This window comes from Urocampus carinirostris, chromosome 1 (genome assembly GCF_059441175.1).
Source record: "Urocampus carinirostris isolate Australia breed hairy pipefish chromosome 1, RoL_Ucar_1.0, whole genome shotgun sequence".
NCBI lineage: Eukaryota > Metazoa > Chordata > Actinopteri > Syngnathiformes > Syngnathidae > Urocampus > Urocampus carinirostris.
Window position 1 is genome coordinate 936315 of NC_142349.1, and position 25278 is coordinate 961592.

The following is a 25278-nucleotide window of genomic DNA, read 5'->3' on the forward strand; positions in this document are numbered from 1 at the left end:
AGGTGATTAACGGAAGGTGGCATTAGTTTGCATTGCATTGTCCTATGAAGATTCAAATACTACGGGACGGGTACATGCTACACCTTAACAGGGCACTATGAAATGTGTATTAGTGAAAGGATTACATATTAATTATGGAAATTGGACCAGGCAAAAAAATGAAGGTATCGGTTCCCAGTGGTAAATTGTGAAAAAAAACTTCCTGAATCTGAAAATATAAGCTACATAGAATTTTACCATCATTTTACCCAACACTTATTTGGGGAAAGCTTTGTCTTAAAAATATTTACACATGTATTGTTCCATTCCTCAAATATAGTTGCGAATCAACCAAGATCTAAAAATCATGTGTCTTGATAAATCCACTCGCAAGAATAAAAATTGCAGAATACATGATGCAAACCAGATTTATTTTACGAATAGTACTGGAGAAATTGAAAAATTGGCTTTGAAAGTGCTTCAATTTAAAGGTGTACGAGCCTTGTTAATTATTTAGTGTATTTGTATTTCTTGTTTCTACATCTTTGTACACACAACTCAATGTGGGCAGGTGTAGCTGCTGTGGTTGCAAAGACTGCGGGCATGCTCACTATGTTTCTCACTGGCAGGCCTTGTCCTTTCTCGGCTTGGATGTCACAGATGAGAAAAGAAAGAAGCTTCGACAGAGCCTGACAATGGACCCTCAAGGCACAGTGGCCTACAGAGGTAAAGCCCCCGTAAACACACATGCAAACAGATAGACACTTCAAGTTGTGACAAGTGCGAGTGACAGATCCGTGTTGAAACATTGTCAAATCACAGCCTCTGCGTCACGAGTGCATGTCACATACTGATTGTGGTATTTGGGCGCCAAGTCTCGTGAAACCGCAATTCTGGTCTGGATCTGCAGTTCTGCAGGGGGGTTTTAGATACTGAAGTTGTATTTTTAATTTTTGAATTCAAAACACTCTTTTTATAGGTTAGCAACCATTTGGAAGCAGAGGGCTAAATCTTTGCTATCGTTCATAAAGAAGGGCTCCATTTTCTAAAAAATCAAAGAGCTCCAAAATGAAAGGCTAAAAACAATTGTTTTGATAAACACCAGTTCTAAACTTTGCTGTTTATGTATGATATATCCCATGTGAAATATTTCGTTTTTCTGCTAAACCACAAATCAACCAGAATTGGGTTGAACATCAAACAATCCTCTACTTTCTTTGTCGTTTGCGCATTTAATCAGATACATACGTATATATAACCATCCATCAATTATCTGCCCCGCGTATCCTCACTAGAGTCGGTGGGTTGGGGGGGTGATGGGACCCATCTGGGCGGTGGGAAAGAGACACCCTGAACTGGTTACCTGCCACTTGCAGGGCACACAGAGACATAAAACTTAGTCGCTCATTCACACCTAAGAACAATTCCGACCTGCCAACCAACCTGACATCATGTTTTTCAAATGTGGGAGGAAACTGGGGTGCCCGGAGGGTCGCGTGTCCTGCTTGTTTTTGGAAGAATAACCAATATTTGAACAGAAAAACCTTCAAAATCATGCAGGAGATGCGGTCCTCAAGGACTAAGTTGCCCACCTCTGTTCTAGATGTTTTACGTCTTACTACCTCTTTTAAAAATTGTTATTAATACAAGCGTCAGTTTATGAATGCTAACTGTGTCACCATCACAAGCATGACAGAAAAAACTGATTTACATTAAGAGTCCCAATGTTGTTATTCACTTTTGTATCCATTTTGACAAGCGTGGAGTGCAGAAACTATCACAATTCTTGGATTGAACCAAAACACCTCGTTGAGAAGTTTGCATTTTAAAATAGCAAAAAGCTCCAAAAAGATGACTCAGATAACTGTCTCATTTAGATTAAATCTCACGTTCCGTCAGAGTGCTTTCACGTTCCACAATTTAAGATAAAACATTTAACGTTAATAAAGTTTTGAAAACAAATGGTATTACATCTCCAAACTTTATTAGACTTTGTTGAGGCCACATGGACCATCTTCCAGGACGACTTGGAGAAGCTCAGTTTGGGGGCAGGCCCCTTCATGTTCATGTTCTCCTGTCATGAAGCAGCAAGTCTGATGGACACATCAGCCTTTCACTCCCCGGTAAGCAGTATTTTATTACTTATAGCAGTGGTTCTTAACCTGGGTTTTATAGAACCCTAGGGGTTCAGTAATTCCGTTTCAGGGGTTCTGTGGAGCCTCTCCTTGTGCCTTTACAAAAAAAAAGGCATCACTTGCAGCAGGTGATCACGGTACATTTTTTGGCCAATTGGTGCACGCATAATTTTGTGCAGGAGAGTGATTATTAGTAGTAGTTGTGTGATTTATCTTACTATGATAAAAACTAACTAACCATCCATCCATTTTCTGCACCGCTTGTGCTCAGTAGGGTCGCAAATTTGCTTAAGCCCGTCCCAGTCTTAGTCAGGCATTGGGCAGGGGACACTCTGAACTGCTTGCCAGCCATTTGATGGGCACACAAAGACAGACAATTCACTCACTTATTCACATCTCGGGACCATTGGAGCGCCAATAAACCTACCTGTTTAGGGAATGTGTAAGTACCCGGGGGGAAACCCACGCAGGCACAGGGAGAACATGCAAACTCAATACGGGAGACAGTAGCTGGACTTGAACCCTGGACGTCAGGAATGTGGGGCTGACACTTAACTGCCATGCTGCCCTCATAATTAACCATGTTGAGCAAAAGAAGAAAGTGATTGGATAAATATGCACGATATGCAGTGTTCTCGTTTGCCCGCGTCCCTGCGTCCTAGACGCATCATTTTTGCTGGAGGCGCATAGTGTCAAATCAACGTGCGTCCCCAGGACGCAACTTTTTTGACACAAAATTGTCATTATTACCCGATTACTTTTTTTTCAACAAAGATTTACCGCACTCCAAACTTTTCGTCAGGCAGATCCGCCATTGTTGTTTTGGTCTTGCGGTTCGAGTTTTCGTCTGCATGCCGATCTCAGCAAACAAGATGTCGTTGCTTCGAGATTACGTCATTGTTGTGGTTGTCGGCGAGGGAAGGTTAAGTATGCATACCTGTCAACCTGTACGTTTTTGCCGTACAAAGTACGTTTATTATGCATTTTAAGATGTGTACAACGTACAAGAAAAACGCAAATTTGTCAATCAATCAAGTCAAACGAGTTTGAGTTGTGTAGTAAAGTCCGTCTCTTTTTGGAGAACTCATCAAAGAGAGCTGGTTCTCAAACAGCTCACTTGCTTTGATGCATTATATTACGAATTATTATGTTGTATAAAGAAGTTCAGAAAAAAGGAAGCATAGAAGGAGAAAATGAAAAAAGACAGGTTTGAGGTTATCCCTTTAATCAGTATATTATCAACAATAATTTAATGCAGAAAATGAATTAATAGTTTGAATAAGAAAATGTATTATTCTAGTTAATTATATTTGCATGTATTTTTTCCTTCTGCAGTGAACGTCCACGCTACTTCATTTTTGAACTTTTTTTATAATAAACCACATTCATGTCGAGCAACTCAGTGTCTCACAACAAAATGTTAATTAATAATATATGATATAAGGAGGGGCAGCACGGCAGTGCAGTGGTTAGCGAGTGTGCGGCACAGTTCTAAGGTCTTGGGAACCTCCTGTGTGGGTTCAAATCCAGCTAACGGACTTATTGTGCGGAGTTTGTATGTTCTCCCCGTGCTTGCGTGGGTTTCCTCCGGGCACTCCGGTTTCCTACCACATTCCAAAGACATGTATTTCAGGTGGATTGGCTGGTCCAAATTGTCCCTAGGTGTGAATGAGCGAGCGAGTTGTCTGTCCCTGTGTGCCCTGCAATTGGCTGGCAACCAGTTCAGGGTGTCCCCTGCCCACTGCCCGATGATTGCTGGGATGGGCTCCAGCACCCCCGCGACCCTACTGATGATAAGCGGTGCAGCTAATGAGATGAGATGGGATGATATAAGAAAACACATGTACAATATAACATATTAAACTACATTAATAAACACGTTTGAAAAAAATATATGGTTTAAGATTTTTTTTGTATTTTGTAAGGGAAAACACGACAGTTTGTAAGGGCATGGAGCGGTGGAGGTTGACAGGTATGAGTATGCCTCCGAAAAAACAGTTAGTATTAGGTGAAAATCAACACAAAATTGGTAATTTTGGAGAAATTGGGAGAAAATTCTTCGGAAGATCGCGGAGACAAGGAAAGCACGTGTGTTGAAGCGAACGATTCGACAAAAGAAAATAAACAAAAGAATATAGATTAATTACGTTAACATTCAAGGTAAACATTCAGGGTGTTGGAACGGATTAAAACGATTTACATTATTTTTAATGGGAAAAAGGATTTCGGTGATCGAACAAATCGGTTTTCGAACAGGGTTCTGGAACGCATTATGGTCAGGAACAGGGGTTCCACTGTATATTTTTGTCGCCGATTTACAATTTCAACCTTGATAACACTAAATTTTGGGGACCCATAGGTCATTGTTGGGACCCATAAATTTTTGAGCATGCGAGTCCCCGGGACCCATCACTTTTCAGAGGTAAAGTGAACATTGGATATGGATTTTCATTTATCCATCATCCTATTTTCATTATTTGCAATGTCAAGTTGAGCAACTCTAGCCTCACACTAGCAAAAGTCAAGGAACATTTTGACAAGCTGCATGGAGACAAGAAATATGGAAAAACAGCCAGTGTGGAATTCAAGGTGAAGAAAGCAATATTCGATATTAAAACAACTTTGCTTGCTCTTGGATTCGTAGCCATCAACAAGCCGACCTTAACAGCATAGTTTCAAGTTGTGTATTTGAACGCAAAGCAAGGTAAGCCACACACCATTTGCAAAACACTTTTGAATCCAGCTTTGTTAAAGATGGCCAATACCAATACTCATAACAGTGAACAAAGGTAAATTAGTCCAAATTTTTCTTTCAAACAACACATCAGCGAATGAAAAAATGAGTAAAGTTGTCTGAGTTTTGATTCCAAGCCCGGCAAATTTCCTCCTTCAACTCTATGAGACTACAGATGTTGCTAATTTCAAATGTACACTATTTTTTTAACTACTATAAGGTGCACTGTGTTAAAAGACGCAGTCTCCGTATCTGGTTCTATTTCTGTATTTAACACTACACAGGGCCCACTGCATGATAGGGCACAGGTGTCTTCTTCTGCGGCCGCCTTACAACAACAAAGACAAGCATACAAGTGTGCATTTTAAAAATACAATGGAAGCAAAACTGAGTTTCATTGTGGTTTATTTAAGTATTGATTACAAAATAAAACACAAGGATAAAAAAACTTTTTGATTTGTTAGTTTGTTTGTTTTTTCAATGGAGGTGCTAGTTCTTAATGCATATTTTTTGTGTGCTTCGAAAATCAATGGGGCTCAAAATAAAACATGAGCTATCTAAATATTGTTTTATATAATGCACATGGTCTGAACCACCCTATTAAGAGAAAAAAGATATTGAATCAACTAAAAAAAATTGCAAAACTCAGTAGCTTTATTACCAGAGACACATCTGACGAAGATTGAACATAAGAAGTTAAAAAGAGAATGGGTTAACCAGGTGTTTTACGCCTCTTATAGTAAGAGAAGGGAAGTAGCAATTTTATTTGGAAAAGGTGTAGCATTTAAAGTCAAAAAAGAAGTGAAGGACAATCTGGGTCGATATATGATTATAGGGTCAATGGCTGGTATGGAAACATCAATAATGAATGTTTAAGCACCGATTGAAGAAAAGGGGACATTTTTCCAATTATTAGCTAAAGTGATCACCAACTGTGGGAAGGGAATGTTACTAATAGGGGGTGACTTTAATACTGTACAAAATGGCAAAGTGGACAGGTACCCATCAGTACATGGACCAAGTACAAAGAAGTCTAGGGTTTTAAAAAAAACATAACTGTCACGAACCAGGGCAGGAAACAGAGTTCAATAGCGTAACGTACTCACAATTTATTAGGGAGAAGAGGAATGCGCGCACTCTCGATCCGGGGATCGACGGTTGCAAAAGTGGATTCAAATCCGAACAAGAAAAGTTGTCAAAAAACAAATGGATCAGGCCAAAAATAAAACAGGATCAAACACAGGCAGGTTCACAGAACTAGGCATTTAACACAGAGTTTAACAGGAGTCTTCCAGAAGTTTCAAAGAAGTATCACAGACGCTCAGACAACTAACGGCTCAAAGGAGCGCGTTTAACTACTGCCAAGGAACAATCAATCAATGCGTCTCAGCCGGTGTCCATGGGCGGGGCCAATTAGGCACTGTGGCAACCGCGACAGAATCCGGCGCCACCCAGCTGGGACCAACTGGGCTCCATGGCAACCGTGACAGAACACCCCACCCCCTTAAGGGACGGCTCCTGAAGTCCCAACAAAAACAAAATACATCGCCCCCCAGAATGGGCTGATGCTCCCGAGGTGGTTGGCCCCACTTCAGCCTCTGAAAAAGCAGGAACAGGGAGAGGCAGGGCCGGCAGGCGGACGAATCGGAGTGGCGGGCGGACAAGCCGGTCTGGCGAGCAAACGAATCAGAGTGGCGAGCAAACGAGTCGGACCGGCGGGTAGAAGAATCAGACAGGCCTACGGGTGAATCAGGCAGGCAGACAGGTGGACAAACAGGCATGGTAGGCGGACAAACTGACGAGTCTGACAGGCGGAGAGGCAAATCAGGCAAGCAGACGGGAACCCCGGACAGATCGGGCCTTGCGGGAGAGTCGGACCAGTCGGACGGGCGAGTCGAAGAGTCGGAGTGGCGGGCAGACGAATCGGAGTGGTGAGCACACGAGCCGGAGTGGCGAGCGGACGAGTCGGACTTGGACAAATCGGGCATTGCGGGAGTGTCGGTCGAGTCGGAAGAGTCGGACAGGTGAGCTGCAGAGTCGGAGTGGCGAGACAGGCGATCAGCGGAGTCAGACAGGCGATCAGCGCAGTCAGACAGGCGATCAGCGGAGTCAGACTGGGGAGCAGGGGAGTCTGACAGAAGGGCATGGAAGGTTGGCCGACAGGCGCGACGTTGAGGCCGACGGGGACCTTGGAAGGCTCGGCGCCAAATTTTCCCAGAAAGCCCATTCGAGGCACAGCAATCGCCATGGCGGGCGGGTCCGTGGGTCTAATGGGCAGGAAAGGTTACGACGCCGCAGAAGGGGCCGTTGCCGACAGGAGCTCACTCAGCTGACGCGACAGGAACTCAGTCCCCTGAGCTAATTGCTCCGTCATGGGCCGTATGATCCGTTGATTTTGCTCGACCTGCAGTTGAAGGGCGGTGACATCACTGGGCGATCGCTAGGCGGCGACCTCTGTTTGAGAACCAGCTCTCTTTGATGAGTTCTCTAAAAAGAGACGGACTTTACTACACAACTTAAACTCGTTCGACTTGATTGATTGACAAATTTGCGTTTTTCTTGTACGTTGTACACTGCTGGAGAGCGTAGGAAGTATCTAGCTTCCCCCAATCCGCGCTTGTGTGAGCGATCGCTGGGTTCATGTCGTGGTTCTGTCATGAACCGGACCAGGAAACCGAGTTCAGAACCCAATAGCGTAACATACTCTCAATTTATTAGGGAGAGGAGGAATGCGCGCACACTCGATCCGGGGATCGACGGTCGCGGAAGTGGATTCAAATCCGAGCAAGAAAAGTTGTCAAAAAACAAACGGATCAGGCCAAAAATAAAACAGGATCAAACACATGCAGGTTCACAGAACTAGGCATTTAACACAGAGTTTAACAGGAGTCTTCCAGAAGTTTCACAGAAGTATCACAGGTGCTCAGAAAAACGGCTCAAAGGAGCTTGTTTAAGTACTGCCAAGGAGCAATCAGTCAATGCGTCTCAGCCGGTGTCCATGGGCGGGGCCAATTGGGCGACAGAATCCGCGACAGAATCCGGCGCCACCCGGCTGGGACCAACTGGGCGCCATGGAAACTGTGACAATAACTAACGAATTGGCACTGATAGATCCTTTGAAAGATAAGAAACCCCAAATTAAAGCCTATACTTTATATTCAAACCCTCGTGGCTGCAATTCAAGGATTGATTTCTTCTACATTTCAAGACAACATATGCACACAGTAGTGTAGTGTGGTATAGAAAATATTACTATAAGTGACCGTGCTCCAATTACTTTTAAATTAATTGTGGACAATGAACCACGTTTTAGATATTGGAGGATGAATGTGTCTCTCATCTTAGATAAAAATGTAGAACAGGAAATAAAGCAGTGTATAAAGGAATATATTCAAATCAATGATAACGGGGAGGTTTCTCCATCAATATTATGGGAGTGAGGGAAAACTGTAATAAGGGGGAAATAATTGAAATATCTTTTCGACAGAAACGAGACGATTAAATAATCAAAAAGAATTGGAGGTTAAGATTAAGGAACTAGAAGCAGAACACAAAAGAACGCCAAATGAATCCAGATTGCAGGTATTAAAAACAACAAGAGGCAAATTAGATGAACTTTTAACAAATAAGGCAGAGGGGGCTTTGCATTTTATAATTCAGAGATATTATGAAATGGGCAATAGAGCTAGTCGATTACTAGCCTTCCATATTAGAAAAGCCCAAACAGATAGAATTAATTCACAGATAAAACATCCAATTTCTAAACAATGTTTAGCAAAACCCAAAGGTATTGCAGAAGCGTTTGCATATTATTATAAATATTTATACAATGATTCAGAAAGTGATTTGGATAACGGCACGAAACGTTTTGGAAAAACTACATTTACCAACTCTAGCAGGAGGGGATACATTAAAAAAAAATTGTCCTTTTACACAACAGGAAATACAGAATGCAATAAAAACCTTGAAAATAAATCAATCACCAGGAATGGATGGATTCCCAGGGGTGTTCTGTAAAAGCTTTAAAGAAGAATTAACACCAGTACTACATAATGTACTTAACTATGCGCTAACAAAAGGAGATCTCCTAAATCATTGTCAGAAGCCATCATAACAGTCCTGCATAAAGAAGGAAAAGATCCAATGCTGTGTGAAAGCTATAGCCCAGTAAGTTCAAAGTCGTCTTCCTTCAGTATGGGAAAGAGACTATGTCATATAGACGTCGTCCCATGCTCACTTATTCAAAAACACGCTAGCAACAGGCTTGCAAAGTAAAGTTTACGTGCAGAAGCTCTGTTTCCTTCTTTATCGGACTGCTCGATTGCGTTTAGCTTGATAGCTGCGTTCTTTTTGCAATTTGCATAATGAGAATATGTCTCCGCTAATTTAATTTGTGCACAAGCTAAGAAGTTGCAGTCCTTCTCGGCGGATATATTCCACCGGTCTAAATCTTACCTTTTGTACTCGAGCGCCGCTGGCGGCTGTTAGAAAAATTACATAAATTGGCCGCATCACTGAATAAGCCGCAGGGTTGAACATTTGGGAAAAAAGTAGCGGCTTATGGTCCAGAATTTACGGTATATATTTTTTGGTTCGTGTTGCTGTATGATGGGTGACTCAACCCTCTGTCAAAGCTTCTCTGTTCCAAATAAAAAGTAAAAAAAAAAAAACCTTTCAAGAAAAGAGCTGGTGCAGAACTCAACACTTTTACAGCTAATTCGTATAAAACAAAACTGTCAAAATCCTCGTCCTCTGTTTCTGACCCAAACAGCTCCATTAAAATGTTTTTGTTTTTTTTTCACTTTTAGAGTCCCTTTCAGAGTAACTTTCCAAGATGTGCGGCTTCCTTGGAGACACATGAGCCCAAGCAATGACAATCCATTCTTTTATTATAATCTGCGCCATCGTCCGGTTGGAAAAATGACATTGTTTCATTAAACAAAAGCGCTAAGGCGATAACAATAACTGTCAAATTGCTAGATATGCCACAGCATTAGCATGCATGACTACTTCTGCAAATTGCGTGTGACATCACGTCTCCTCTTCTGCTGGGCCCTTACCAATTTGATGCCCAAGGCAAGATTTTATTTAAATAAAGGCAAAATAAACATATTTGATTAAGAGCATTACATTGCACATTCTAAATAATTAACATTGAATTAAAGAAACAAAACAAAAAATTAACTGAACATCCATCCATTATCTGCACCGCTTATCCTCAGTAGGGTCGCAGGGGTGCTGGAGCCCATCCAAGATATCTTTGGGCAGTGGGCAGAGTACACCCTGAAGTGGTTGTCAGCCAGTTGCAGGGCACTCAGAGACAGACAACTCACTCACTCATTCAGAATTTGGGACAAATTAGACTATCCAATTAACCTGACATGCATGTTTTTGGAATGTGGGAGGAAACCCACGCAGGCATACATGAAAACTTTACACAGATAGGCTGCGGTAGCTGGACTTGAACTCTAACCTCTGCACCGTGGGCTGCGCACTAACCACCCAGCTGCCATCCCGCTAACTGAACACACAAAATTTAAATAATATAAATAGCATAAAGTGTGAAATTTAAATGCTCCCAAAATAAAAAGTGTAAACTTAACTGCTTCCGCCCCCTCAAACGCATCCGAGATAACCATGGTCAAATCGATTGTTCTCAGTTATTTTCGATTGTTCTCAGCTTAGGGATGCTGCTGGAAAAGTGAATTTCCCTTCGGGGATGAATAAAGTATCTATCTATCTATCTATCTATCTATCTATCTATCTAAATATTCATGATTTAAGGTGCATTAAATTAAAACTACACTAAGAGCTACTGCTGTATAAACGTTACGGATTTTATACACTTATACTTTATATTAATTATAATTTACACCATAAAGAGTTTTGTATTAATTTCAATACATTTAGCTTTAGAAATAAATAGTTGCCAAATTCTCTCTATCCACTAGAAGGCGCCAGCGATTCCCCACAAAGTTTAGCTTGATCAGACTCGGAATTGCAAAGTAAAACTCACTGTGGACTGAGATAAAAAGGTGGATTTCACTTAAATCCTGAAAAGACCGAAATGTTAATTATTGGTCCATCTAAATGCCGTGACTTGTTTGCGAAAGTAATATCACCCACAGTCAAGGTTTCTTAACTTCCTCATGCAGAGGTTTTGAGTTTTTCCTTGCCCTCATATAGGTTTTAGATCAGGGGATGGGTGCAATAATATACTTTTGTCTGTACAGCCCTTTGAGACTTCCTGTGATTAAGAGCTAAACAAATAAGCATGACTTGACTTAGCTTGTAAATGATAAATAAAAAAGGCACAGCACAAAATAAGATATTAAAGAAAATAGTGTGCACAGTTTGAGCTTAAAGAATCTTCTTTCAGCAGCAGCCACAGTAACGTGAAAGATAGCAGAGATTCTCAAAGCAACCCATAGGGGGGTAAATTACTGCCACCCTTTTACCATTCAGGAAGGTCAAAGGTCCCATGTCTGTCATATTTTTTGAAGACAATGGTAGGAAATTTTGCATTTCTGTACCTTCAATCGCTGTCATGGGTGAGAGCAGTACTTAGAGCTTGACACTTCTGTAGGAGGTCCTCTTTGTCTAAGTTGGGGAAATCATGGAGCACAGCAAATTTTTTATTCACCTCTCCAAGACTCTGAAATCTCTAATCAAGTGAAGAGATGACATTATCCACAACCACATTAATAATGTGGTTTCCATTTTTCCTAGTGCATCTTGTACTGGCTCATCTACAGACTCATAGCCAAAGTGCCGTTTTGTGGTTTTCAAACGCTTTTGTCTGAGTTCTGCCTCCATGTTCATCTCTTCACACGTCTCCATCACAGTTGTCTGTGCAACAGGAACACTGGTGTTTCTGTAACTGGAGAGGGAATCTCTGGTTTTCTTCAGCAAGTCAACAGCCACATCAAGCTGCTTGGAGGGTGACTTCATCAGTTTACTGACATGCTGGATATTGCCGAGAATATCATACAAATGCAGAAGCGATATGATCCAATTTCCTCAGTCCAAAACTGTGCTTCCACCCTTACCACAGGGTTTACAGTTGTTTCCCTCACCTCAAGAAGAGCCTCATTGATTTGCCGAGTCCGATGCCTTACTGCTTTAATGCTTTTAATCTGTCTTTCCCATCTGGTTTCAGCCCAGTGTTTTTAAATATTTCAGGAGGACATCCAATCTATGGGTGGAGGCTGAGTAGAGCTTGAAAAGCTTTGTTAAATGCTCAAAGTAGCCAAGAGCATCTTGGTGAGCTTTTTGTAGCATCAGTTCATACCAGAATAAAAGTGTGGGCACCACATGGGAAGAAAAAAGCTTAGGCAAAGTTGCTTCAGCTAAACTCAAAGCTGAAGCTACTTTGCCTGGTTTGAACACCTTTTTTTCCCCTTCATGTTGGCACCGTTGTCATAGGACTGCCCTCTGCAATAGTCAAATGGGATGTATGTTCCTCTAGCTTTTTGAGGATTAGAGATTACCACTGTTCTCCTGTTGACTGCTCAAGCCCAAGAAATGCTCCTTAACTGTAGGTATGCTTTCTTGTGACATTATCCTGACTATGACAGACCTGTTCTTTATACTCAAATCAGGTGTGCAATCCAAAATGATGGAAACTATTTGAATATTTTTATCACTTCCACCATGTGTTGTCCTATTTTAGAACTGTAGGAGTCAATCAGTTCATTTTGGATTATTTTGCCAAGATAGTGCATGCGACTGCAAGCTCCACTTTCCACCCTATTGGCATGTTGCTTCAGATAGATAGATAGATAGATAGATAGATACTTTATTCATCTCCGAAGGGAAATTCACATTTCCAGCAGCATCCCTGAGCTGAGAACAATACAATAATAAAGCAAAAATAATACAATATACAAATACACAGTGTGACGTGCAAATGCCCACTGTAGCGTGTTATATAGAAAAACTAAATATTGCTACACAGAATACATATTGCAATAAGATTCGGTAATATGCAATGTAGGTGGTGTGGTTTATTGTGGGCTTTTACTCTGCCAGGTAGAGTTAAAGAGCCTCATGGCATGAGGAAGAAAAGATCTCTTCAGTCTGTCCGTCAACCTCTTTCAGAAAGTTTCCGTTGTCTGATCCATCTAATGTGTCCGTGGAATCTCTTAAAGCCATGTTTTTTTCAGCTAAGGAATAAATTATTGTTGTAAAACATAACACCACCTTTTCTTTCAGCCTCAGCAAGTGCCATCTCTTGTCTATCATTGTGAGCCCTTTCGCAACACGTACCTCCAGTCTCTTCGTGTTGCCATGTGAGCACTATGCTCCTGGCTGTCCGCATGGACCTTGACCAAGTGACTTGCATTTTTCCAGTCCTTTAATCCTTCTCTATTCAGTTTGTACTCTCTTTTAGAAAAAAAAAGTTTGCAGCAGAAGCAGTGCAAGCTAGCATCCCTTTAAGAGTACTGAAGCCAGCTTCTTCTAACTTTTTCTCATTTTACCTTAGTCGGTTAAAATATTCATGGTGACACATTTGTCCATCTTTTTGTTGAGGGAACGTGGAGTTTTTTGGAAGAGTGTGTCATAATCCACAACTATTTGTGATTATTGCTAGCAAGCCAGGACATGAAAACAGGAGATGTCCAGGGAAATGTTTGGTCAGTAGTCACCAGAAGTGGGTTGAGTGGCCAAAGATTTGACTCAAGTAAAAGTACTGTTACTTCAGAATAATGTCACTCAAGTAGAAGTAAAGGTAGTCATCCAAATACTTACTTGAGTAAAAGTAAAAAAGTACTTGGTGAAAAAATTACCGTAAATTACGGACTATAAGCCGCTACTTTTTTCCCAAATGTTCAGCCCTGCGGCTTATTCAGTGAAGCGGCTTATTTATGGAATTTTTCTAACGCCCACCAGCGGCGCAGGAGTTTGAAAGGTAAGATTAAGACCAGTAGAATATGTGCGCCAAGAAATACTACAATCTCTAAGTATTAGCATATATTTTCTGTAAAGTTAAGATTTTTTGTTTTGAACAAATTTATTGACACTAATAACAGAAAACAATCATGACAATCTCAACAGCAATTAAGCACATTCACAATATTATATTCCAATATGACGTTTTTAACAGCAAACACAATGTGAGGTTTTAACAACCCTTCTCGAAAATCTTATTAGCAATCACGTTCCGATACCGAGGAAGATGCCCTCAATGGCGATAGCTATGAGGAAGAAGATGTAGACAATTAACCGTGAATTTCACATTTACGTGACGCTTTTTTTTCACACGTATGTTTGATACGTTGCGAGCGTGATCCTACTAGCGTGTTGGTACCTTTCAAAGGCGCGGTTTGGGTTGAAAGTTATATAAAGCTTTGAAAACTCTCTCGGTGTACCGTCTTTCTTTGTAAATATGTGTAACCATGTATAATATGTATTTGCAACTGTATATTTTTGTAATGTATTTATTTTAGAGATTTTTTCTGTTATGTGTTCTACGGACAAATCAAAAATAAGGGGCGGAGCAAACGCGGGCTGATGGGAAATGTGGTAAAGCTGAGTTACCGGTAGATCTGTCTGTTGTCGCAGCGGACAATAGTGGATATATAATTTTCCCACCTATAACTTTGGAAATATACATTTTGTTTCCTTGGATTACTTTCAACGGAAGCCCGATTTTACAAGTCTGCATCATACCTTAATTACGGGTATCATTTTCTACTTGTGATGTCAACTGTGGTTCTGAATTTGTGTACTTTTTTTTGGTTTGAACAAATTTATTGACACTAATAACAGAAAACAATCATGACAATCTCAACAGCAATTAAGCACATTCACAATATTATATTCCAATATGACGTTTTTAACAGCAAACACAATGTGAGGTTTTAACAACCCTTCTCGAAAATCTTATTAGCAATCACGTTCCGATACCGAGGAAGATGCCCTCAATGGCGATAGCTATGAGGAAGAAGATGTAGACAATTAACCGTGAATTTCACATTTACGTGACGCTTTTTTTTCACACGTATGTTTGATACGTTGCGAGCGTGATCCTACTAGCGTGTTGGTACCTTTCAAAGGCGCGGTTTGGGTTGAAAGTTATATAAAGCTTTGAAAACTCTCTCGGTGTACCGTCTTTCTTTGTAAATATGTGTAACCATGTATAATATGTATTTGCAACTGTATATTTTTGTAATGTATTTATTTTAGAGATTTTTTCTGTTATGTGTTCTACGGACAAATCAAAAATAAGGGGCGGAGCAAACGCGGGCTGATGGGAAATGTGGTAAAGCTGAGTTACCGGTAGTTCTGTCTGTTGTCGCAGCGGACAATAGTGGATATATAATTTTCCCACCTATAACTTTGGAAATATACATTTTGTTTCCTTGGATTACTTTCAACGGAAGCCCGATTTTACAAGTCTGCATCATACCTTAATTACGGGTATCATTTTCTACTTGTGATGTCGACTGTGGTTCTGAATTTGTGTACTTTTTTTTGGTTTGAACAAATTTATTGACACTAATAACAGAAAACACTCATGACAATCTAAACAGCAATTAAGCACATTCACAATATTATATACCAATATGACGTTTTTAACAGCAAACACAATGTGATGTTTGAACAACCCTTCTCGAAAATCTTATTAGCAATCAAGCACATTCACAATTTCATTATATAACATCTTTGTTAGTGTCAATAGATCCGTCCAGGCCAAAGTCGATTGTCCTCGGTCTGAACAAATCCACCGACACCAACAGCAGCAAAACAAACACGACAATCTCAACAGCCATCAAGCATATTCACAATTTTTTATATCTGACAATATGACGTAACGATATGACGTTTTAACATTTTTTCCTGACATTTTCAACATCAATTAAACAATTTCAGAGTTATTTTCTTTTAACAGTAGTTAACCAGCGTGTAAAAGGCCATACTATTGTGCAAGGGCATAGCTCTGCCATCCCACCCTCCCAAGCAGCATTCTTCCAGTCCTCTGTGTGGGTCCTCTCCCTTCTGTGTGGGTCCCTTCCCTTCTGGGTTCCACAACCCAGGCCGTTGCTGCCGGACTCCCACAGTGTAGCTCCGGTTCCCCCCTCCGGGTGGGTGCAGACGAGTCTTCTTTGTGGCTGCGTCCTAGGCCCGCCGCTCGCAGATTGTATGGTATCTGCAGCCATTTGGAGCACAGCCACGGGGGGGATCTGCCTGCACCTCCATACCAGCAGGTTTCTGGAGGTCCAGATGGCGTCCTTGATGGCGGCGAGAGTGAGCCAGTCCCTGGCAAAGTCGTTCCGAGACCTCCTCGACCGACTCACCCCGTAAAGCACGTACTGTGCATCAGGGACCTCCCCTGCGGGCAAGTCCGGGAACTTTCCTAGTTGGTCGGCCATTGTCCACAAGACCTCGGCAGCACTGCACTCACAAAAAAGGTGCCTCACCGACTCCTGGGCGCCACAGCCAGGTCGAGGGCACGTCGAAGTCGCTGACATTCCTCGGTGGTGCATTACGGCTCTGACTGGGAGAACTTCATGAGCCACCATCCATGACAAGTCTCGTAGTCTGTTTGGGAGGGCAGGATGATTCACGTTGCTCCAAACCGTTGTAGGTTCGCCAAACGCAAGCCCCCGCACAGGGCTTACTGTTGCTCGCTCTTGCACAATAGCAATAAGGGCCCTGTGGTTTTGTAAAGTGTGACATTCTTGTGTTTCCAAATCAAACTTCTTCAAAAAATCCCGAATAAAGAGATGTGTTGGTGGCAAGTTAAATGAAACTGGAATCAAACGATTGTTTGGTACAAGCTTTAGCTTCCGCAAATATGAGCCCATCCAAAACCGGGTCATCGCTTGACTTTTCGGGTTGTTGGGTGGGCCCACAGCGTTTTGGAAGTGGAGAGAGACATATTTGCTTCCCAGGAAAAGCTGGAGGTCAGGCACTCCTTTCCCCCCTTTTTCCTTTTTCTTTTTAATTTGTGTACTATCTATGAAGTAACAACTATGGAACTTACAGCCTGGCCCGGGGTTAAACTTCTGACTGTGTCGCAAGATTGACTGCGGGTGCCCGCGGTTTATACATGGGTGCGGCTTGTGTAAGAACAATAGTGTCAAATCACTCAAAAGGTGACGGGTGCGGCTTATAATCAGATGAGCTTTATAGTCCGGAATTTACGGTACTCAAGAACTGTGAAAGAGTAGCAACAGAAATTTGAAATTATTTTCATTTGTGGAGGATCTGCACAGCATGCTCACTTTTTGGTATACTTTTACACAAGTAATTATTTAGATGACTACGTTTTACTTCTACTTAAGGACTATTATTCTAAAGTAACAGTACTTTTGCTTGAGTAACACACTTCAACCCTGCATTTTGGAGCTATATTATCAAGATAACTCTATCATAAAGAATATGCTTACCAAACTATCATTTTCGGTGTCACTGTAGAAGATGCGCCACTTCCTCATTTCCCCTTTTTGTTAATAGCTTACAAGCTTTACAAACTTTATTCCTGCTTTTAGGCTGCAAATTTTACTATTTGCCGCTTGTAATCTGCAGAATCTAAATGTATTTTCGGTGCCATTTTTTTTTAGTCTTTTACTTGAGTAACACACGTAGGCACTGCACTCCGCCGAAATGCACACTTCGGCACCAAAGTGCGTATTTCGGCGCTACACAAAGTGCACACTTGATTTGAGGGACCGAACCCGCAGTAAACCCGAGGGTGCACCTCCGCGGTGCACTCCGGGGCCACGCGTACTTCAGCCGAAGCGCCCATTTCTGCGCAGAAACGCACACTTTACTTTCGTGTCACTCGCAAGTAAACCATAACATACATCTGTAAACATTACGGGACACACCTCACATGCTCAGTAACAATGTAGCAATATGGGTAATCTAATTCTTATGTTATTACGCACATAACATAAAAGAGAGGGATTGGATAGTCACTTTCTATTGTTTTATTGTTGACTTTTGTTGTGAACAAAATATTTGAAGTGCAGTAGCTTATTTCTACTTGACCAATTGTCTCAGGTTGTGAGATTTCGATTTAATGTACTAAATTAGCTTTATATTGTCTACCGCTCATTGTTATTTTGTTATACCGTTTACTGTTCATTTTTGTTGCACTTCAAATATAGGATAAATCTGTTGCTGGTTAAGTGCAATAAATATTTCTGAACTACCTGCCTTTTCTTCTCCATTCAACTGACTGATATGTTTCAACATGTTCTCTTTTATTGATGTTTACTATGTTTGTGTACTGTAACTCAGTGCTAAATCTATTCCACCCTGGTCATTCTGGAAGGGGGATCACCACTTGTGAGGCCCCTTCTCAAGGTTAATTTTTTCCTCACACTGAGGTTTTGAGTTTTTCCTTGCCCGCATGTTGGTTTAAGATCAGGCGATGGTGTAATTGTAATCCTCTGCAGTCCTTTGAGACATTTTTGTGTTTAAGGGCTACATAAATAAATGACTTGACTTGACTTGACAGTATGCTGCTAAGATCATTTGTAATTCTTGGACTACACTGATTTCTTTTTGTGTGCAGAGATGTAAGAACACTGCGTAATTGCACAGACGTGCGGCTTAGAGGGAACATTGATTTTGAATTTGGAAAAAAAAAAGGAGATTTTACATTACACTGTCTGGTTCAGTAGCTCCAACAGGGTTAATAACCACTGACTTACAGACACATTGTTTTTGTCTGTAAGTAATTGGGCTTGTGTAATTTTCTTTTGGCAGACATATGAAACAGAGTGTAGCTACAGCAGTGAGGAAATGGACCAGTTTCAGACAGAAGTGAAACAGCTCCAAATGCAAATGAAGCAGATGAAGGTGAGGTTGTATGGATGGATTTTCTCTTGTGCTGCTCTCAGCATTCCCTCGCAAGTTTGACGCCCGTGTTGTAGATTTGACACTTTGCATTTTGTTTTATTTGTTCTTTTATGTTGACAGGTGGCGCTAAAGGACATGGAGCACAGCAAGAAATCACTTGAGGATGAGTTGCAGAAGACCTCTGAGGTATGGGACAACAAATCCAAAGAAAACATTTTGAAAATCAAATGATATAATACTATTTCCAATTAGTAAATAGTGTCGATTGACCCAGTAGGGATGGGCGATACTGGGAATTTTAGGATCGTTCCGATCCAAGTGAATACTTTGTAGTATCAATCAAAACAAAAATAACGAATCACAGTAGCAGAATTAAAATATCTTTTATAGCAAAATTTTATATAAGAGAAGTTTCTCTTCAATCATACAAAAAATAATAGAAGTATAAACAACTGTTTATAAACGACTCGATCAGTATTGATAGTATCGGTATGTGGATCAGTCCGCCCACCCTTATTGACGAGAGGACCTCTGTTTTACTTTTTAAAATGCAGAAAGCGTGTTTGACCGTGGAAGAGAATGCCCGTCTTAAGAGTCGCCTTCAAGTGGCTGAGGCAGAGTTGATCCAGCGCCATACAAGCACTGCCGAGCAGGACTACGAAGAAGTCATCCAGCTGCTGGAGGCCGAGATTAAAGACTTGAAGAATCAGATGGCCATCAAGCAACAAGCACGTGGAGGAGAAACCTTCAAAGTGAGGACCTAAATCACATGGGTAGTCAAAATTTGCAACTTGCAAATCAATGGGTGGAAAAAAATTAATTTAGTTATCATTCCTGTAAAATGTGCCTAAAATACCAATCCAAGATGTACCCAAAGTAAATTGCCTGCTGTTCTTGAACCATTTGGAGAGTAAAGACGCTTTTGGGCTCTTTTAAAAGGTGCGCCAATCAGCTGTCCTGGCTGTTGGCGCCAAATCCTGAACACATGTGTTCCCGATCCGGGTGATTGTGACAGAACCCCCCCCCCTCAAGGGACGGCTCCAGAAGTCCCCAAAGAAAAAAAAAATTATCCGACAGGAAAGTGCATAATCCGACAGGCAAGTGTATAATCCGACAGGCAAATACATAATCCGACAGGCATGTGTAAAATCCGACAGGCCGGCAGGTTAGAACTCCTCTGAGCGGAGGTCTTCAGGCAGCACGGTCGAAGACCGGCCCGGCGGAGATGTAGTAGTCGGCCGGACACCCCTAGGACGACCTCGGCGAAGAGCAAGTTGATCCGGATGCTGGCGGTGGAATTCGGAGATGAGCGAGCGATCCAGGATCTGCCGGGTGGGGATCCAGGATCGTTCCTCCGGGCCGTATCCCTCCCAGTCCACGAGATATTGGAGACCGCGTCCTCTACGACGAGAGCGGAGCAGACGTCGCACAGTGTAGATAGGGTCACCATCCAGGAAGGGAGGGGCTGGGGGGGGAGGGACTTCAGGTACCAGAGTGCTCTGGCGGACAGGCTTAAAGCGGGAAACATGAAACGTCGGGTGAACCCTCATGGTGCTGGGCAGGCGCAGGCGGACTGCCGATGGACTAATAATTTTGTCCACCGGAAACGGTCCCAGGAATCGGGGGGCCAACTTCTTGGACTCCACCCGGAGTGGAAGGTCCTTGGTGGAAAACCATACTTGCTGGCCCACCTGGTATGTTGGGGCCGGAATTCTTCTTCGGTTAGCCCCCTTTGAATAACTTCAGACGGCCCGAAGAAGAGCAGCCCGTGCCTGAGCCCAAGCGCGACGACAGCGACGGGCATTTGCAAAAGCCGACGGACAGGAAACCTCTTCCTCTTGGTTGGGGAACAAGGGTGGCTGGTAGCCAAAGACGCACTGGAAGGGAGACATGCCAGTGGAGGAGCAGACAAGGGGAGTTGTGGGCGTATTCCACCCATACCAGCTGTTGCGCCCAGGTAAGAGGCTCACGGGAAACCAGGCAGCGGAGAGCCCTCTCCAGTTCCTGATTGAGGCGTTCAGACTGTCCATTAGATTGCGGATGGAACCCGGACGAGAGACTGACCGAGGCCCCCAGGAGACGGCAGAACTCTTTCTAAAATCCCGAGGCAAATTGAGGACCTCGGTCTGAAACAATGACTTTTGGGATTCCATGTAGGCGGAAGACATGCAGCTGGACCACCTGTGCCGTCTCCTTGGCGGACGGAAGTTTGGGCAAGGCCACGAAGTGGACCATTTTGCTGAACCGGTCCACAATCGTCAAAATGGTTGTCATCCCTTCCGAGGCAGGCAGCCCAGTAACGAAGTCCAAGGAGATGTGGGACCAAGGAGGGCTGGGGACTGGTAAAGGTTGAAGCAATCTGGCAGGGGGCCGATTCGAAGTCTTCTGCCGGGTACAGGTTTGGCAAGCCCCGACATACTCCTGGACGTCCTTAGCAAATGAGGGCCACCAGAAACGTCGGGCCAGGAAGTTGCTGATGCGGGTAGCACCCGGGTGACAGGAGAGGCGAGAGTCGTGCCCCCATTGAAGGACCTCCGACCGTAGGGCTTCCGGGACGAATAGCCGCCCCTCTGGACAAGTACTGGGGCCTGCTTGGTCTTGGAGGGCCTCCTTGACACGGTCCTCGATGTCCCAGGTGAGAGCGGCCAGTAACCGGGACTCAGGAAGGATGGCGGTCGGACTCTGGGAATGATTGTCCTCCTTTTGAAACTGGCGAGAAGGGCATATGGCTTGACATTGCGGGACCCGGGGCGGTAGGAAAGGGTGAAGTAAAACGGGTGAAGAAGAGTGACCAGCAGGATTGTCTCAGGTTCAAACGTTTAGCAGACAGATGTATTCAAGATTCCTGTGGTCAGTCCAAACAAGGAACGGAACTGGCACCCCTTCCAGCCAATTGCGCCATTCCTCAAGGGCCAATTTTATTGCTAGCAGCTCACGATCCCCCACGTCAATTGCGTTCGGCAGGGGATAAGTGACGTGAAAAGAATGCACAGAGGTGCATCTTTTGATCCTCGTCTGACCTTTGGGAGAGAACAGCCCCAACACCAACGTCCGAGGCATCCACTTCGAAAACCGAGCCTTGAGGGCAGAGAATGCTTTGTCGGCCGCAGGAGACTATCTGAAAGTTTCCTTGGTGGAGAACCGTCAGGGGACCCGCTACCGTGCTATAGTTCCGAATAAATCTTCGGTAAAAATTGGCGAAACCCAAGAACTGCTGGAGCTTCTTGCGATCCGTGGGGACAGGCCAGGAGGTGACTGCCGACACCTTCACAGGATCCATCTCCAATCTCCCCTCCGCGATGATATAACCCAGGAATGACACCGTTTGGGCGTGGAACTCACACTTCTCAGCCTTAACGAAGAGGGAGTTCTCTAGGAGTTGTCGAAGGACAAGTTGGACGTGCTGCGTGTGTTCCTCCAGGGATTTAGAGAAAATCAGAATGTCATCCAGATAGACAAACACAAACTTGTTGAGTACATCACGCAGCAAGTCGTTGACAAGGGACTGAAAGACGGCGGGGGCGTTCGTTAGACCAAAAGGCATGACGAAATATTCGTAGTGCCCCGTGGTAGTGTTAAAAGCCGTTTTCCATTCATCTCCCTTCCTGATACGGACCATAAGATAAGCGTTTCTGAGGTCCAGTTTACTGAACACAGTGGCCCCTTGCAGCAGTTCAAAGGCAAAAAAAAAGTGATTTATTACAGTTACTCATTTAAAAAGTATTTGTGTTGTGCCGCAGATTACTGACACCCAAAAGTAGCACGTAACTCTGACACTATCTAGTTACAAATTACTGTACGGTAATCCCTTGGTAATTGCGGTTTATGGATACCTAAAGCCCCCGCGAAAAATGAAAATCTGAACTATATATCCATCCATCCATCCATTCATTATCTGCACAGCTTCTCCTCAGTAGGGTTGCGGGGGTGCTGGAGCCCATCCCAGCTATCTTTGGGCAGTCGTAGGGGACACTCTGAACTGGTTGCCAGCCAGTCGCAGGGCACACAGAGACAGAGAACTCACTCATTCACACCTAGGGACAATTTGGACCGGCCAATTAACCTGACCTGCATGTTTTTGGAATGTGGGAGGAAACCGGAGTGCCCGGAGGAAGCCCACGCAAGCGCGGGGAGAACATGCAAACTCCACACAGGGGGTTTGATCTCATGTATATATATATATATATATATATATATATATATATATATATATATATATATATATATATATATATACCGTATTTTCCGCACTATAAGGCGCACCTAAAAGCCTTTATTTTTTTCAAAAGCTGACCATGCGCCTTATAATACAGTGCGCCTTATTTATGGATCAATTTTAGTTGCAAAGTTTTCCAAATAACTTGCAGCCGCCGACTAGATTTTCCCCCGAACGCCAAGTAGTACGCGGTGGATGCTGGGATTTATTTACCGGCATTTCATTGGCTAACCAATGTGTCAATCATCATTTGAATCGATCACTATTGGCTAAAGTTATTCAGAGGTCAAGAGGTGGATCCTTTTTATCATTTACAGGCTGCCATTGGCTTAAACGGCAAACAAAGCCTGCAATTGGCCGAAAAAGATGTGTCAATCATCAGTTGAATCGATCACTATTGCTAAAGTTATTCGGAGGTCAAGGGGCGGATCCTTTTTATCATTTACAGGCTGCTATTGGCTTAAACGGCGAAACAAAGTCTGCAATTGGCCGAAAAAGATGAATGCGTATAGCATGTGGCTGACGGCATAGAGAAAGCATTTTTTTCTATTCTGTATTTGTAAATATTGTATTCTCCTGGATTTACTACCCTCACGGATATAAGAGGACCATGGCTGCACATTTTTTTGAACACAACGACTTCAGTGAGCTACTCCGGCTATATATTTTCCCTGTATCTTGTTTCAGACTGAAGTCGATGTTTCTGTGATAAGTGGTGCAGATAATGGATGGAATGGAGTGTCTATTTTTAAATTAAACTCAATTCCAAGTGTTTATTGTCATATGCACAGTAAAGTTGCGAGCGAAAAAGAAAATAGATACTAAGGAATGGTTATCATTTCTTGAATCCCAAGACTTTAACCTTCCGAATGATGGAACGATGCATTTGAGTGACATCTTACGGACACCGCATCCGCACGTGTTCTCAACACGTATTTGCGTCTTTGCAAGCTTTCGGAATGTTAAGGGGGTAATAAGTTGGACTGAACTATCTGACTGTTTTGTCCACGTTCCCATTGTAGCGCCTTATAATACGGTGCGTCTTATGTATGTCAAAAATAGGACCAAAAACTGTTTTTTCGGGGTGCGCCCTATAACCCGGTGCGCCTTATAGTGCGGAAAATACGGTATATATATATATATATATATATATATATATATATATATATATATATATATATATATATATATATATATATATATATATATATAATATAAATAGAGAGAGAGAGAGAGATAAAGTATCTATATATATATATATATATATATATATTCATTCTCCTGGTAAGCAAATTGCAGAGGGTCGATGGCGTGACGGACCTGTAACCTCAGGTGGTGCAGCAGCAACCGCTCCATGGTTTTCATAAATACTGCACCTTGAAATAAAAGCTCAAATTCTGAACCAAATCTTTTTTCAAAAACAAATGTCTTCACACATATGAAATAATTTATATATAAGCCCGCGAGATAATAAAACTATTTACAATTGATCTTAGGGACAGGAAGAGGTGGAAGAACTGAGCAGGAGGCTAAGCACCATCGACTGTCAGCTTCGAAAGTCTGAGGTCACCAGAAAACATCTCGAGATGTCCAACAAAAGATTGATCGGCTTTGCACAGGTACAACACTAGTCTCAATTCAGGTTGCATCCACAAATAGAAGATGTTTTTTAATCACCTTGCGCATAAAATAGATTCTGTGATTTTTATTTCCAAATTTGAATTAAAAAAAATGTTGCATGCATTGTTGCCTTTACATGCCAATGAATATGATCATTTATGTCATCCGAGGTCGAAATTACCAAGAAAGAACATTTGCCTTTCCTTGTTATTAAAGCGATCCTGCCTGTCTGTGACTAAAATGCACATTGCAGCCTTTAATAAACTCAAAAGCAAATTATCATATAAAGTCAACTATTGCTCACTCATCAAGGACCAATCCTGCCATATGTACAAAACATGTATAAATAAATACCTCCAAGTATATGCTATTTAAATACATGAACACACAAATAAATCACACAATACTCAAAAATATATGACATTGATGCAATTTATCCATTTGGTATTTTTTTTTTGTCGTGTATTTTGTCATTTATTTTGTCATCCACTGAACGATTCTGCCATACGTAGAAATACTGTCAGGAGCCAGGAACGGAGACGGGAACCCAATTGCGTTAGTTTTTTAGTCTTATTTGAAAAGAGACGTAAGCTGGCACCCACGATCCAGTGATCATTGATTGTGGGGAGCAGGTCGCTAGGGACGCGGAAGTGGCACTTCTCTGGCGAGCGATAGTGGTGTCGAAGAGGGAAAAGCAGGTCAGGTTAACGGGGGGACGTGATCAAACGGAAACAGGTCAAAGCCGGGAAACGTACGGGAGTCAAAAACAGGGAGTCAGG

The 25278-nt window shown here is 42.5% G+C and overlaps 1 protein-coding gene across 2 annotated transcripts in view; it reads left to right on the plus strand.

Moving 5' to 3' along the window:
- LOC148373192 (syntaxin-binding protein 4) overlaps window positions 1–25278 on the plus strand; it is a 136510-nt gene that overhangs the window by 98135 nt on the left and 13097 nt on the right. For both annotated transcript variants that reach the window (XM_088331308.1, XM_088331391.1), the window contains 6 exons: window positions 609–705; window positions 1969–2102; window positions 18571–18663; window positions 18784–18849; window positions 19218–19415; window positions 24376–24498. In XM_088331308.1, coding sequence (XP_088187434.1) covers window positions 609–705; window positions 1969–2102; window positions 18571–18663; window positions 18784–18849; window positions 19218–19415; window positions 24376–24498 — 711 coding nt within the window. The remainder of the gene's footprint in view (window positions 1–608; window positions 706–1968; window positions 2103–18570; window positions 18664–18783; window positions 18850–19217; window positions 19416–24375; window positions 24499–25278) is intronic.